Source organism: Sphaerodactylus townsendi, linkage group LG15 (genome assembly GCF_021028975.2).
Source record: "Sphaerodactylus townsendi isolate TG3544 linkage group LG15, MPM_Stown_v2.3, whole genome shotgun sequence".
Classification (NCBI taxonomy): domain Eukaryota; kingdom Metazoa; phylum Chordata; class Lepidosauria; order Squamata; family Sphaerodactylidae; genus Sphaerodactylus; species Sphaerodactylus townsendi.
In genome coordinates this window covers 17,486,307-17,502,126 of record NC_059439.1, presented here as the reverse complement: position 1 = coordinate 17,502,126, position 15,820 = coordinate 17,486,307, and the positions used below count along the sequence as shown (strand labels likewise).

Below are 15,820 nucleotides of genomic sequence, written 5' to 3'. Positions count from 1 at the left end.
AGTGGGGAATCAAACCCGGTTCTCCAGATTAGAATCCACCTGCTCTTAAGCAGTACACCACGCTGGCTTAACCAAGGGGGTGCCTTCCTGAAACCCTTGAAAAAGCCTGAGATCTAGCAATGGGCTTTCCTAATGTGCCCTCGGGATGGGGGAACAGGCAGACATTAGTGCGAGGATCAGATTTGCAACACAAGAACACGCTGGGTGACTTTCTCTGCTGCTGCAAACCAGCGCAAATGGCTGAATTGGGTAAATCAGTTCTGTCTAATCTTGGCTTTCTCTGCTTTGCAGATACCACAAGGTCCAAGAAGAGTCATGAAAAGGAGGGAGTGGAGTACAACTTCGTCTCCAAGCAGTCGTTTGAGTCTGATGTGCAACATAACAAGTAGGCTTTGGTTGGATGTGCCAGGGAAACCCAAGGCGGGTCTGTGGTGGGGTAGATTTGGACGCCAAGTCAGTATTTTTACCATGTCGATTGCTTTTTTTTAATTGCCACCAAGTCACAGCTGACTTATGGCAGCCCCATAGGATTTTCAAGGCAAGGGACGATTGGGAGTGCTTTTCCGTTGCCTGCCTCCACATCATAGCTCTGCTATTCCTTGGAGGTCTCCCATCCAAATGTTAACCAGGGTCGGAGCTGACTGCTCCAAGGTTTCATGGTGTGAGTGGGAATTTGAATCTTGGTTTCCCAGGTTCTAGTCTGAACCTTTAACCACTACACAACACTGTCTCTCAGTTGCTTGAACACCCCAAAAAGAAGAAGAAGAAGAATTGGATTTATATCCCCCCTTTCTCTCCTGTAGGGAGACTCAAAGGGGCTTACATTCTCCTTTATCTCTTCTCCCAGCAACAAACACGCTGTGAGGTGGGTGAGGCTGAGAGAGCTCCAAAGAACTGTGACTAGCCCAAGGTTGGCATGTGTTGCAGTGCACAAGCTAATCTGGTTCACCAGATAAGCCTCCACAGCTCAAGTGGCAGAGCGGGGAATCAAACCCGATTCTCCAGATTAGAGTACACCTGCTCTTAACCACTACGCCACTGCTGGCTCTCTAAGAGGAAAAAGAGGAGTCTGGATGTAACCCTGTGTCACCTTTTCAGTTGCTCACCATTGTTTTTCCAAGGGTCATTGTAATAAGTTTTGGCGCATTTTTACAGTTGTCTCAGCTCAGTTTTTAAATGAATTCCCTCAATGTCTTTAGGTTTGTAGAGCATGGAGAGTATAAGGAGAATCTCTACGGGACAAGCTTGGAGGCCATACAGTCAGTCATGGCCAAGAATAAAGTGTGCCTTGTGGATGTCGTGCCTGAGGTAAATCCCCGGTTTTGTGGCTGAAATTGCTCAGACAGATTGGTCGTTCATTCTATAACCATATTGCTGAAATTGCCATTCACAAGCTTTGATGGTCCAGTCTGTTACCATCGCTCTACAATGTGGAGGTCTTGACATTTGGCGACCCCAATACTTCCTTGGTGGACCTTTACCCTTCTTGGCTGGGGAACTGTAGCAGTGGGGTCAGTGAATTCACTGTAGGCTGTGGGTTTGATCTCCTTTTAGTTTTGTTTCTTAACAAAACAATTTAGTTTTGTTGAAGAGATACTTGGCTTGTTTTTATCACTTTTGTTGGCTAGGTTTTGTTTTGTTTATAATTAGTATTGCTTTGGGGTGTGGTGGGTTTTCCGGGTTGTATGGCCATGTCCCAGTAGCGTAGAACCCAGAAAACCTATAACACTCTAGTTATTCCAACTGTGAAAACCTTCGACAATACGGTATTGCTTTTGTTGCGAGTTCTCCCAAACAGGTTCAGGAGAAGGCATATGAAGTTTCCAGATCCACTGATAAATAACTTCATTTAAGAAAGCTACATACGAGCTTGCAGAACCAGACATTGTAGCCCCATGTGTAATCAGAGATGGGATCCAGCAGGTTCTCACCAGTTCCCGAGAGTGGGTTACTAAGTATTTGTGTGTGCCGAGTGGGGGTTACTAATTGGGTCTGCTTTTCCGTTAGAAATTCCATTCGCTCCAAAAATCATAAAGTCCTGTTGTTTCCTATGTGGCTGGCTAACAAGGGTAGAAAATGGGATAATTCTCCCTGTTGGGCTGTTTTAAAAACATGTTTTAGAAATATGGTCAAGTTCCTTGTTTAAGGAAAGTATCCTTCTTTTGATTTCTAGAAACAAAATTAAGTATTTGAAAGTATTAAGTATTTGACAAGCAGTCAATTAGAGGAGAAGTCGTTGTTTCTGTTGGCAGTAGACGATAGGACTTGCTACAATGAGTTTAAATTACAGACAGAAAGATACCAGCTGGAAATTAGGAACTTTTTTTACAGTAAGAGTTTTTTTCAGTAACAGAGAAATTATTAATGCCCCGTCCCTGGAATGCTCGGCCACGCCCCCGTCGTGCCCTGCCCAGCCCCATTGGCGCTATGCCACTGTTTGAATCCCACCACCTTGGGAACCTGTTACTAAAATTTTTGGATCCCACCACTGTATGTAATATTCCATTGTGGTCAAGGTGACTGAAGAATGGTGGTAGACCTTCTCCTAATACATTTGGAGGAACCTGATTTTGGAGGGATCCAAATTAGCCAAGACCCAGAATTGATTTTGGAGCAGAAACTGCACGAGTAGTCCTGACGAGCAGTCTGCATCTAGGGAAGGACAGGAAGAGTGCCTGTTTGGTGGCTTTTAATATCTTAGATCTCTCTAACATGCTGATCTCCCTAACATGCTGATGACGGCCAGTTCTGTTTTCCTGGATCCAGGAACAACAGTGCATTGTTTTGACCTGTGGGTTGCATCCAAATGGCTCTGTTCTGCTGACGACAGAGCTTTTCTCACAATACTAGAACCAGGGGGCATCCATTGAAAATGCTGGGGGGAAGAATTAGGACTAATAAAAGGAAACACTTCTTCCCGCAACGTGTGATTGGTGTTTGGAATAGGCTGCCACAGGAGGTGGTGATGGCCACTAACCTGGATAGCTTTAAAAAGGGCTTGGACAGATTTATGGAAGAGAAGTCAATCTATGGCTACCAATCTTGATTCCTCCTTGATCTCAGATTGCAAATGCCTTAGCAGACTAGGGTGCTCAGGAGCAGCAGCAGCAGCAGCAGCAGCCATTGCTTTCTACATCCTGTATGGTGAGCTCCCAAAGGCACCTCCAGGCCCCATGCGCTGTGGCAAAATAAATTAGCTCTTTCCCCAGCTAGGCTTGAGTTAATATCTCTGGAGCAAACCTAGGAAGTGAGAAGAACCAGGGAAGGGTATCGTCTCCAAGCCCCAAGGGTGTAATCAGGGCAGTCTCGCTACCTCCAATTCCAGCATTACAAATTCACCCGCCACCACCATTTCAGTCATAGGATATAGTTGTTTCAGGGTTATCACAGAAGTCTGTGATACACATCCAATGTGAATGGACGGTTTCACTATCCGCCGTAGGGTGAAGGTAGATGTTAACCACTAGGAGGGGAGAGATCAAGCCCTCACATAGAATAGCCTGAGCTAAATGATAGCATACTGGTAACTCTGTGATCCGGAGGTTCACCTTGTGCTACCAAGATTGCCAGACCCGCTTCTGGTGCCTTCCCATCTTATTAGGACCCTATGAGCAGTGGAAGACAGTAGGTTTGATATCCTTGGGCTGCCACAATAGGGAGAGGAGTCCAAGTTTCTTGGAACAGAAGTATGTTAAAATCTTTAAGAAATGTTAAAAAATCGGGATTATTGGCCTTATTTTTCCAACCTGCTATATTCCAAGATAGGAGGCTGAGAGATGTATTGGGGTCAGATGTTTGCAATATCAGTCAATCCGCCTCATTTAGTTGGTCCAACACCCCATTACTATCGTGAAATACACACCCATTGCGAGAATCCATCCCCTCAATAGGGTTGTTCGTTGCTACCGTCTGAGGGGGCGAGTCATTGGGAACCAGATCAACCCTGCGAGTAGCAGAGTGCTGGACTAGATGGACTCTGGTCTGATCCAGCAGGCTAGTTCTTATGTTCTCATGTTCTTATGACAGGCGCTGTCTGGAGAAGAAAACGCTCTTGATGTTAGTGGAATGGAGCTATTCGATACCCACACCAAATTTCCTTTTGCACTAGAGCTGTTGGGCAATCAGAAAAGTGACAAAAAAACAAAAGAATAAAACCATGCAACCGGGTGCTCTAAATGCAGACTTGCTGTACCCCCACTTACCTTTCCACTTGTGCAAAATTGTGTGAAACCAATTTCTTGGCACTATAATATATAGCATTACAATATATAGCAAGGAAAATTCTACGTATTGGTCAAGAGCGTGCACAGATGGAACTCAACTGGGGTGGGAGAGACATGCTGAACTATTTATTTTATTTATTTGTTTTCTACCCCACCCTTTCCCACCAATCATAGAATCATAGAATCATAGAGTTGGAAGAGACCCCAAGGGCCATCAAGTCCAACCCCCTGCCATGCAGGAACACACAATCACAGCACTCCATCCAGCCTCTCTTTAAAAACCTCCAAAGAAGGAGACTCCACCACGCTCCGAGGTAGTGTATTCCATTGTCAAACAGCCCTTACTGTTAGGAAGTTTTCCTAATGCAGTCTCTTTTCTTCCACCTTGAACCGATTACTCCTGTTCCTAGTTTCCGGAGCAGCAGAAAACAAGCTTGCTCCCTCACCAACATGACATCCCTTCAAATATCTAAATAGGACTATCATGTCACCTCTTAACAAGTCGGGTGTCCGACTTTCACGTATTTGCTGAGACGGGTATCGTTTCTGCCATTGACTTTGCTTTAATATCCATCGACTTCCCAGTGTGGTCGACTCCGATTTTCCGCTGATGTGGTTTTCCTTGTTAGTTAGTGATAGCTTTGCAAGGAGATTTTGTCATCTGGTGCGCCGTGTCAGTGAACATGACTAATACATTTTAAAATTAGTTGTTCATTGACGAGGGAAAGATGTCCCTCTTGCTCTCCCCAAAGTGTTGTTATGCATTATTACCATTTGCTCCATCCACCCCTGCCTTCCCCTCGGCTCCCAGTCCTTGATAGTCCAAGGTATCTCTCTCTCCCTGCAGTTCAAATGAATTTCCCTTTTCCCTACTGTGAGCTACGAGGAAGGGAGTAGCAGCAATCCTTTCTAATCTTCCTGTTCAGCCCTGCCTGAATCAGAAGAAATATTCTGTTACGTTCAGATCTGTTTTTTTAAAAAAAAATGCATTCTGGCAGTTAATAGTCCTTTTTTAATTTAAAGAATTGCCTTTCCGTTAATAATAGCCCAGGCGACGTGTTGCTGTTTATGAGGAGAGCCGTAGTGTGAAACAAGAAACAGCCGGCAGCCATGAGACAGAGGGATCACATCCTCTGTTCCCTGAGAAAACAGGCTTGGCGACTCGAAAGCGCTCGGAGCAATTTGAGCAAAGATAATAACGGCGACTTTGCGATACTGCTGTTGCTCATAATAAATAGGAGCCCAAACGCAGCAGGCACAGCGGAATTCTCTTGGCGCATTTATCGCCTTCCTTGTTCAGTGGCGTAAAAAGAGCACCATTTTGATTGGATTTGTCTCGTATGACATTACCGCACAGTGACCAGCCTCGCCTGTTCTGTATCTCCCTTTGCAGGCCGTGAAGCACTTGAGGACGCCCGAGTTCAAGCCATACGTTGTCTTTGTGAAGCCTCTTGTTTCGGAAAAGAAAAAGAATGCCCCGATGTCCCTGGCACCGGATGACATTTTTGTCCCGCTCGTAAGTGTTTTGCACAACGGGCTGGGACGTACAAAGGGAGCCTTTGCCGGTGGATTGGGGTTGCTGTTGGCTGGCGGTTGCCCCCAAAGCAGCAAGGCAAGGTTTGTGCAGGCATTTCAGAAACCTGCTGGCATTGGGATGAGATTAAGTGGTGTATGACTGTAAATTATATAGGAAGAATATTGAATTATGACTTGAATAGGGCCTCCATATTCTGAAACAGTAAACGTCTGAATTCCACTACTGGGGAGCAACAATGAAGAAGAAGAGTTTGGATTTATATCCCACCTTTCTCTCCTGTCAGGAGACTCAAGGTGGCTGACAAGCTCCTTTCCCTTCCTCTCCCCACAACAGACACCTTGTGAGGTAGGTGGGGATAAGAGACGTCTGAGAGAACGGTGACTAGCTCAGGGTCACCCAGCAGGAATGCAGGAGTGCAGAAGCACATCTGGTTCACCAGATAAGCCTCCGCCACTCAGGTGGAGGAGTGGGGAATCAAACCCAGTTCTCCAGATTAGAATCCACCTGCTCTTAACCATTACATCCCGCTGGCTCTCAGAGACTTTGTCATCTGTGCCTTGGTTGCAGGCCATCTTGGGATATACAATTATGCACTGTGAGAAAAGGATGCTGGGTCAGATGGATTGCTGGTTTGATCCAAAATGGCCGCTTTTACATTCTTCAGTTCTGGTGTTGTCTCTTTCTTGATTCATCTTTTTTTTAATGTGTCCTGTGTTGCTGTTCAAAGCAGGTTGCAATGAGAATCTTGTGGTGCAAACCTGAGAAGACTTTCCTGGGAGTAAACCCCATTCGATTGGCTTCTGAGTTTCTCAGCTTAGGAAGGCATTGTTAGCATGTTGAAAATTAAAAACATAGACTGCGTCTGACTAAGAGAAAATACATTGCTCAGGGCCTGGTCATATAGTCAGAGTTTGGTATATTTTGCACTATTTGCCATCAACAAAATCCACAATTAGAATCATAGAGTTGGAAGAGACCACAAGAGGCCATCAAATCCAACCCCCTGCCATGCAGGAACATACAATCAAAGCACTCCCTGACAGATGGCCATCCAGCCTCTGTTTAAAAACCTCCAAAAAACCTCCAAAGGAGCAGCAGTGGCGTAGGAGGTGAAGAGCTCGTGTATCTAATCTGGAGGAACCGGGTTTGATTCCCAGCTCTGCCACCTGAGCTGTGGAGGCTTATCTGGGGAATTCAGATTAGCCTGTACACTCCCACACACGCCAGCTGGGTGACCTTGGGCTAGTCACAGCTTCTCGGAGCTCTCTCAGCCCCACCCATCTCACAGGGGGTTTGTTGTGAGGGGGGAAGGGCAAGTAGATTGTCAGCCGCTTTGAGTCTCCTGCAGGAGAGAAAGGGGGGATATAAATCCAAACTCTTCAAACTCTTCAAAGAGGGTACTCCACCACTCTCCAAGGCAGTGAATTCCATTGTCAAACAGCCCTGACAGTCAGAAAGTTATTCCTAATGTTTTGGTGGAATCTCTTTTCCTGCACCTTGAACCCATTACTCCATGTCCTAGGCCGTTTCCGCACGGGTGGAAAATGACGGCCTGGAGATGGTAAAAACGCCGTGTCCAGGCTGCCATTCGCACGGGCGGCGCAGCTGCAGCGCAGCCGCGCCACCCCCGCGCCGCCTCGTTGGTTCAAGCAGTCGTATGTATTCCGAGAACGCTAAGAAGCTGCTCTTTTTGGAATAAATACGCCATGGAAGCTACTCAGCCGAAGCGAACGGCAGCGGCTTCATGATACTCCTCAATTCGGCATTCACTTTAATGGGCCTCCGGCGTTAACAAAGAGGTTTCCTGGGGAGACGCCCTTCTGGCCCTGCGCCGCCGTAGTATGCTCAAGAGGCGCAGGGCATGCGTGTCCCCAGGTTCGCTTCCATTAATACTGGAGGCCCAGGGGACAAATATCAGTGGCGGGCTGGCGCCGGCGCTCCGCGGCGCCGGCTGCCCGCCTCTTCCCGGGATCGTCCGTGCGGACGGTCCCAGCGTCTTCGGGTCGGCGCTTCTCGGGTCGGCTCTTCGGGTCGGCGCTGCCATGCGGAAACGGCCCTAGTTTTCGTTGCAGCAGAAAACAAGTTTGCTTACTTATTTTGAGAATTTTCTGTTTGGCTAGTGCACTCCAGGGGCATTTCTTTGCAAAGCCCCTCTGTGTTGTCTTGCGTTGACTTTCTGTTTTGATTTTCAGGACGAGGAACAGGTAGAAATGGCTAACTCGGCGGCTTTCATTGAAGAACAGTATGGCCACATTATCGACACAGTCCTGGTGAAAGAAGACCTCCACAGTGCGTGCAGCCAGCTGAAAGCCATATTGGAGAAACTGAACACAGACTCCTTCTGGGTGCCAATCTCATGGGTCAGATTATAGTCAGCAATGCTGTGCCAAATTAGAAGAGATACCTGTTCACTAATATGCTGTAAATATAATGGATCAAAAGGGAAACAAACAACCCCCCCTCCCCCCCCCACACATCCGCTGGAATTGCAGGTTTGCTTGGAAAACAGCAAAGAGAACCGTCTCCATCTGGGAACTTTCTCTGATGCAATAATTTCCTCTACGGGAATGAAAACAAATCACTGTGGCGGAATGAAAAATCCCTCCAGGAGAGAATCCAGAGTCTTGTGCGCGGCTTCCAGTCCTGCCGACAGAAGCCTTTCGCTTTTCTTTTGTAAGCTGCCGCTGCAAGATCAAAACACAGGGATCTGGACGCAATGATGCTTCAGACTTTCCTGAATTAGGGAAAAAAAGCACTAGAAAAAGAGGATTCCAACTTTACTGAATAAGAAAACAAACCACCCGAATGTTGGGTGGTTGACAAGAAAGGAAAGATAAGTTCTATTACAGAGTTATAATTTTGGATAACGTAAGAAGGACCTTCTCTTTTAAATGGCTGGCCAGTGGGAGCTTTGATCCAAATGATGGTTCTTCCGTCTTTTTGCAGCAGGGAAGAATTCCTGGGCCAATCACCCTGCCTGAAGATTCTACTTTATGTAACCTACATATAGCTGAAAAGGAGCCATCAAATAATTTTCTGTACTTTCTCTGCAATTTGCCATAATAATGGTCTGAATGCTCAAGAGGTAACGGGCAATTTCCCTCATTCTCACCAGGAAAGCCACAAACTCAGACCTGCCTAGAAGCATCTAATATACTTGCCTTTTCTTCCTTTTGCTTGCACAAGCTGTGAAATGTCAAGATCCCTGTGGAGGCAGCCACCCTCTCCCGCTCAGTGAACAGCGTACTAAGGCCAAATTCCATTTAGTTCCATGTCTGTAGATCCTCAATTCTTTCTTTTAATGGCAAGTTTCTAGTTCTTACCGCTGTAGACAATAGTGGGATTCAAATAATTTAACAACCGGTTCCGGTGGTGGGATTCAAGTAATTTAACAACTGTTTGTTTACAAGCACCATTTTAACAACCGGTTCGGCTGAAGTGGTGCGAACCGGCTGAATCCCACCACTGGCTTAGAGTTCTTCTTCGGTTTTGTAACCAAAGGCGGGTTGTGTGTCCCTAGTCTAAAAACTGGAGTGAAAGAACATTACAGCCTCTGTGGAAAAGATTTCGGACTTATCTCCAAATCTTTCCCCTCTTCTTTCTTCTCCATTTTTAAAAAAAGTGTTTTGGCTTTTCTTTTCTTTTTTTTAACACTAATTCAGATTCATTTGTTACACACGGACTTCCCTTCAAACCAATTTTTCACACTTATCCTGTAATAACTAAAAGGAGATTACTTTCCCAAGTACAGATTTTTCTTATATAGCCCAGCCATAATAATATTATTTTGTCCCTATACCTTATCTGTAGTTTTTCTCTTCTGCTCCTTGAAACTTATCAACATTCATTTATTCTTCGATATATTTTCAAGATCATTTGCTGTGTCCGTTCATCCTTAAATGCGGATAACATTCTCCCATTAATAATTTTCGTTATTTTTTTCATTTGGGCAAACTCAACTATTTTAGCATGCCATTCCCGGACGGTCGGTAATTTACAGGATTTGGGAAGTTGATTAATTTATGCAACACAAGCATGTACAGACAAATGCTTTGCATAATTTCCTTCACAGACTATACATTTTCGTGGTATGGAATTTTGTATTTGAGTTGGTTGGAGGTTGTGTCTTGTGAATGTGAAAATGCCTAGTCCTGTGTGCAGCCTGTGTGGGTTTTTTTCCCTCTCTCCTTGGAAAATTCAAACTGATCTTATGTTCCAGTATAGTATTTTTCTGTGTTTTTGCCTCCATAAGAATAATTCCCACGGAGGAAAATCTTACACTAGACCAGTGGTGGTGAACCTTTGGCACTCCAGATGTTATGGACTACAATCCCCATCAGCCCCTGCCTGCATGGCCAATCGGCAGGGGCTGATGGGAATTGTAGTCCATAACATCTGGAGTGCCAAAGGTTCGCCACCACGGCACTAGACTTTCCTTGCGATGCTATACTCTGCTGCACATAAAGATAATACAGTAGGTTGTATGTTCCTTTGCCATAGAACAAAGTATGCCAGACTTCCTTTGCTGTAGAATGCTCTGTCTGGGTCCTAGTGCCTACCTAGCCCTGCTCCTGCCATCTGTTTGAAAGCAAAAAAATAAATTTTGGCATGAATGCCCTTGTATCAAAGTACCATGTTCAGTAATGCACCTAATAATGGTTTTGACAAAGGCAGTGTGTGAAAATGCATGACAATTCTCATATGCGTTCAGGACCATGTCCTTTCTCAGCTGCTGCACCTCAACTGACCGAATTATCATCTTTATGTGGAACAGAATATAGGATGTTGGCCTTCAGTCAAGTCTTTGAGAAGGAGGTATCCGTGAAGACTGGAGTGGTGATTGTGGTTCTGTTTTGGTTTCATGATTTTCAGACTGTTCCAAGGATACTTTCCGTGGAAGCCTCTCCGAATACCTCAATGAAAAGATCACTTATAGTGGTATAAGCCTCTAAAAGGTTTCCTGCCTGTTACTGCTTGCAACTGTGCCACCGAAGGAGACCGATATGTCTTTTCCAAGGGTGCATCCAGTATGTATGGAAGCAGACAGATGGTGACGCCCAATAAAACCCGTCCAGCGTTCTTCATAAACCGACTGTGTACTTCTAGAACAAGCCGCTGAAATCGTTGGCAACCCAGAGGGTTCTCAGGGCAGATGCTGAAGAATTCCTTAGCAGATACGTTGGTGTCAAAAGGGTTCGATGATGGCTGGACACTTGAAAAATCACCTATAGTCTCTTGTAATATAAGTGGAAGACCACATAGTGTCTATCAAAGGATAAATTTATTCATTCAATGTATGCTGTATTTCTGTTGTACATTCTTTGTATGGGAGGTGCAAAATTGTTCTTTGCCTCTACTATCCCACCTTAACCCTGGGTCCAAATTTCAGTTCATAGTAAGAGTCTTGTCTGGAACACATTCATGCTTTTTCTTCCTTTAGGTTATGTTTGTTGTTATACTTATGTTCTGTCACTAGATGCCGCTATGGAGCCAGTTGTTTTGACATGAGTGCCCTTGTACACATTACTTTCTGTCCTATAAACGATTACTCCTGACAGGGAGGATTACAAATTTTAGCTGGGTTTAAAAAGGGGACCAGGATATCTTTTCTGTATTGATTGATCATGATCAAGGAAAGTATGTATTCTTCAGAAAGTTCAAGAGGCTGAGAACTTTACAGGCAAAGACAGAAGTATATACAGGGGAAATCGACATAGGATATTGCAGAACTTTTACACTAGTTACGCAATGACAACTCAATACTCCATTAAATTGTAATCAATAGAAAACCCCACTTTTAAGAATACTACTAACTTATCTATGTCGTGGTACTAGCACGCTGGCAGGGGCTGATGGGATTTGTAGTCCACGAACATCTGGAGAACCGCAGGTTGCAGACCCCTGAACTAGCATAAGACAAATCGTTGGCTGCCTTTCTCTGTTTCAACAAGCTTTCCTCCTCTGGGACAACTCCTTTAGAAAATCTCCACCCCCTCAGGGACAAAAAATGCCTCAGCTTCCTCTCTTTCTATCTCCTGAATGTTGTCATTATGACCTGTTAGTAACAAATCAGAATTTTTGCAAAGCTTACATAAGAAAAAAAAAGGTACATCTCCCATTGGTTGGGTTTAAACCTCAGACTGCTCAGGAGGAGTTTGGATTTATATCCCCCCTTTCTCTCCTGCAGGAGACTCAAAGGGGCTGACAATCTCCTTGCCGTTCCCCCCTCACAACAAACACCCTGTGAGGTGGGTGGGGCTGAGAGAGCTCCGAGAAGCTGTGACTAGCCCAAGGTCACCCAGCTGGCGTGTATGGGAGTGTACAGGCTAATCTGAATTCCCCAGATAAGCCTCCACAGCTCAGGCGGCAGAGCCGGGAATCAAACCCGGTTCCTCCAGATTAGATACACGAGCTCTTCACCTCCTACGCCACTGCTGCTCAGGGAGCTGTGCTGGCCATTGGCAATGTATTTTGGTCTTTTGTGGTCCCCCCCCCCCCACTAGGTTCATTTTGCTCGAGCCACATGGTTGGATGAGGTCTAGAAATGATTTGCATTTGTTGAAAATGAATGGAATGTTAAAGCAAACAATATGTGGCGGGCCCTTACCAGCATTTCTGTTCAATCTCACCAGCTTTTTGCTTTCCAAACATAACACCCATCCCATGTCACATTTGTTCACACCATGATCTGGGGTGCAACCCTTTTCGGTGAAAAGGAACCCATCCTTCTCCCTTTTACCTGCATAAGAGCTGGTAGGATCTAGCCCAGTGCGTCCAAATAAGCCATCCCAATCCCATGTTTGTATGCTGTCTCCTCCTGTGCAAATAGCTCGCTGTTACCTTCAGCCGCTGCGGAATAACGGCGTGCTTTCCAAGCTTTTTACAAAGATATTCTGAACTAGCAGCCCGGCCCGGCCACGCTTTGCTGTGGCTTATCGTGGTGAAATGGGAAAGGAACAGTAGCAGCAAATCAATTGCAGAGGCCAGCAGTACGTGCTCATGCAAACACGCAGCCTGATACTGTGCGATGTCAGTGATGTGTGTGCCCGCATTCCTTGGGGGGGGGGGATGGGAATGGAAAGGCACACCTCCCACACATCTAGGCTGGCTGGTCATGATCCTTTACCTGGGAGTAAGTTTGGTTGGTGGCAATGGGTGTCGCTTCTGAGGAAACCCTCTGAGGGGCGCAACGCGGCCATGCAAAGTATGTCACTGTTGCTGTACCGAGCTTACTCCTGAGTAATGCGTGCCTGGTTTTCTTAACTGTAACTGTTCAGGGAATCTAGGGTGCCTGGCCCCTCCCTCCCGTCCCTTGCATGTCGCCTCTCACTCTCTTCCCTCCCTCACTTCTCTTCCCTTGCATGTCACCCCTTCCCTTTCCCTCCGCTAGGGTGGGTGGGTCATATCGAGATGCTGGGTCCCCTCCCTCTCCTCCCTTGCATGCCACCCCTTCCTTTCCCTCCCTTCCCTCTCCCTCGTGTGTATGTGCGTGTATGTGTTTCACTTCCACTCGAGTGACTGCCTATGTGCTGTTTCCACTGCTCCTATCTGGCCATCTGAGTGAACATTCTAAGCAGCACGAACATTCTAAGGGTGACAGTTACACACAGGCAGCTGCATGTCCTTCACCATGGAGCGCTAGGAAAAAGGCGTTTTACCTGGGCCAGGTGTGAAATTTCAGGTATGTGAACATCTAAGAACACTCTCGCCTGGCTGACTATAGTGGCTGGGAATTTTCAGAGGAATTGGCCCAGCAGTTACTGAGGTATACTATCATCCACAAAAACACTGTTAGCTTTTTATATATAGAGACTATCACAGGCAGCCCTGAAGTAAGAAATGCCTTCTCCTCGGATATTATTCACACCTCTGCAGGACTGCCTTCCTGTCAGCCCTGGTGCGGAAAAACAGAGCAGTGTTTTACGTGCTGCTGGATTCAATCCAAACTCTGAGATCTCAAAGCTGCAACATATGGGAGGGAGATTGGGCAGCAGGTGTTCTGTTTGCTGCTGCGTTCCAAGGATTTGCTTTCTCGGGAAAACTGTAACAGGCTTGAGTGTTCTCGAGCTCAAACGTTTCTGTTCGTGCTTTTCAGCAAACCCTGAGAGAAAGCGTGTCTGTGCTTGTGTGCCTGCACACGTGTGTGTTTGGGAAGGGAAGGGAAGGAACGCAAGAGACATGGGTTCAGAACCCCACGCTTTATTCTAAAGTCCTAAGTTAGCAGGTCAGTTGTTTGCACCATCAACTGACTGTTAGGTTCCAGGCAGCACCAAACGACTTGTTATCTTCTCGGGTGATTTGGCTTCCTGCAGAACACGAAGAGAGGAAATATTAGGAAGAAGAAGAAGAGTTTGGATTTATATCCCCCGTTCTCTCCTGTTAAGGAGACTCAAAAGGGGATTAAAATCTCCTTTCCCTTCCCCCTCACAACAAACACCCTGTGAGGTGGGTGGGACTGAGAGAGCGCCGAAGAACTGTGACTAGCCCAAGGTCACCCAGCTGGCATGTGTTGGAGTGCACAAGCTAATCTGGTTCCCCAGATAAGCCTCCACAGCTCAAATGGCAGAGCGGGGAATCAAACCCAGTTCTCCAAATTTGAGTGCATTACACCACGCTGACTCTCTGAGAAAGTTCTGAACCTACTAAACTAGCCCACGGTCACCCAGCTGGCATGTGCTGGAGTGCACAAGCTAATCTGGTTCCCCAGATAAGCCTCCACAGCTCAAATGGCAGAGTGGGGAATCAAACCCAGTTCTCCAGATTTGAGTGCACTACACCACACTGGCTCTCTGAGAAAGTTCTGAACCTACTAGACTAGCCCAGGGTCACCCAGCTGGCATGTGTTGGAGTGCACAAGCTAATCTGGTTCCCCAGATAAGCCTCCACAGCTCAAATGGCAGAGTGGGGAATCAAACCCAGTTCTCCAGATTTGAGTGCACTACACCACGCTGGCTCTCTGAGAAAGTTCTGAACCTACTAGACTAGCCCATGGTCACCCAGCTGGCATGTGTTGGAGTGCACAAGCTAAACTGGTTCCCCAGATAAGCCTCCACAGCTCAAATGGCAGAGCGGGGAATCAAACCCAGTTCTCCAGATTTGAGTGCACTACACCACGCTGGCTCTCTGAGAAAGTTCTGAACCTACTAGACTAGCCCAGGGTCACCCAGCTGGCATGTGTTGGAGTGCACAAGCTAATCTGGTTCCCCAAATAAGCCTCCACAGCTCAAATGGCAGAGTGGGGAATCAAACCCAGTTCTCTAGATTTGAGTGCACTACACCACGCTGGCTCTCTGAGAAAGTTCTGAACCTACTAGACTAGCCCAGGGTCACCCAGCTGGCATGTGTTGGAGTGCACAAGCTAATCTGGTTCCCCAGATAAGCCTCCACAGCTCAAATGGCAGAGCGGGGAATCAAACCCAGTTCTCCAAATTTGAGTGCACCAGCTGGCTCTCTGAGAAAGTTCTGAACCTACTAGACTAGCCCAGGGTCACCCAGCTGGCATGTGTTGGAGTGCACAAGCTAATCTGGTTCCCCAGATAAGCCTCCACAGCTCAAATGGCAGAGTGGGGAATCAAACCCAGTTCTCCAAATTTGAGTGCACTACACCACGCTGGCTCTCTGAGAAAGTTCTGAACCTACTAGACTAGCCCAGGGTCACCCAGCTGGCATGTGTTGGAGTGCACAAGCTAATCTGGTTCCCCAGATAAGCCTCCACAGCTCAAATGGCAGAGTGGGGAATCAAACCCAGTTCTCCAGATTTGAGTGCACTACACCACGCTGGCTCTCTGAGAAAGTTCTGAACCTACTAGACTAGCCCAGGGTCACCCAGCTGGCATGTGTTGGAGTGCACAAGCTAATCTGGTTCCCCAGATAAGCCTCCACAGCTCAAATGGCAGAGCGGGGAATCAAACCCAGTTCTCCAGATTTGAGTGCACTACACCACGCTGGCTCTCTGAGAAAGTTCTGAACCTACTAGACTAGCCCACGGTCACCCAGCTGGCATGTGTTGGAGTGCACAAGCTAATCTGGTTCCCAGGTAAGCCTCCACAGTCCAAATGGC

At 46.6% G+C, this 15,820-nt stretch overlaps 1 protein-coding gene across 1 annotated transcript in view; it reads left to right on the top strand.

Annotated features, from left to right (window-relative positions):
• MPP3 (MAGUK p55 scaffold protein 3) overlaps positions 1 to 11,554 on the top strand; it is a 97,424-nt gene extending 85,870 nt beyond the window's left edge. Inside the window, exons 16-19 of the mRNA XM_048516449.1 lie at positions 292 to 385; positions 1,200 to 1,308; positions 5,617 to 5,739; positions 7,953 to 11,554. Coding sequence (XP_048372406.1) covers positions 292 to 385; positions 1,200 to 1,308; positions 5,617 to 5,739; positions 7,953 to 8,132 — 506 coding nt within the window. The 3' untranslated portion in view covers positions 8,133 to 11,554. The remainder of the gene's footprint in view (positions 1 to 291; positions 386 to 1,199; positions 1,309 to 5,616; positions 5,740 to 7,952) is intronic.
• The last annotated feature ends 4,266 nt before the right edge of the window (positions 11,555 to 15,820 follow it).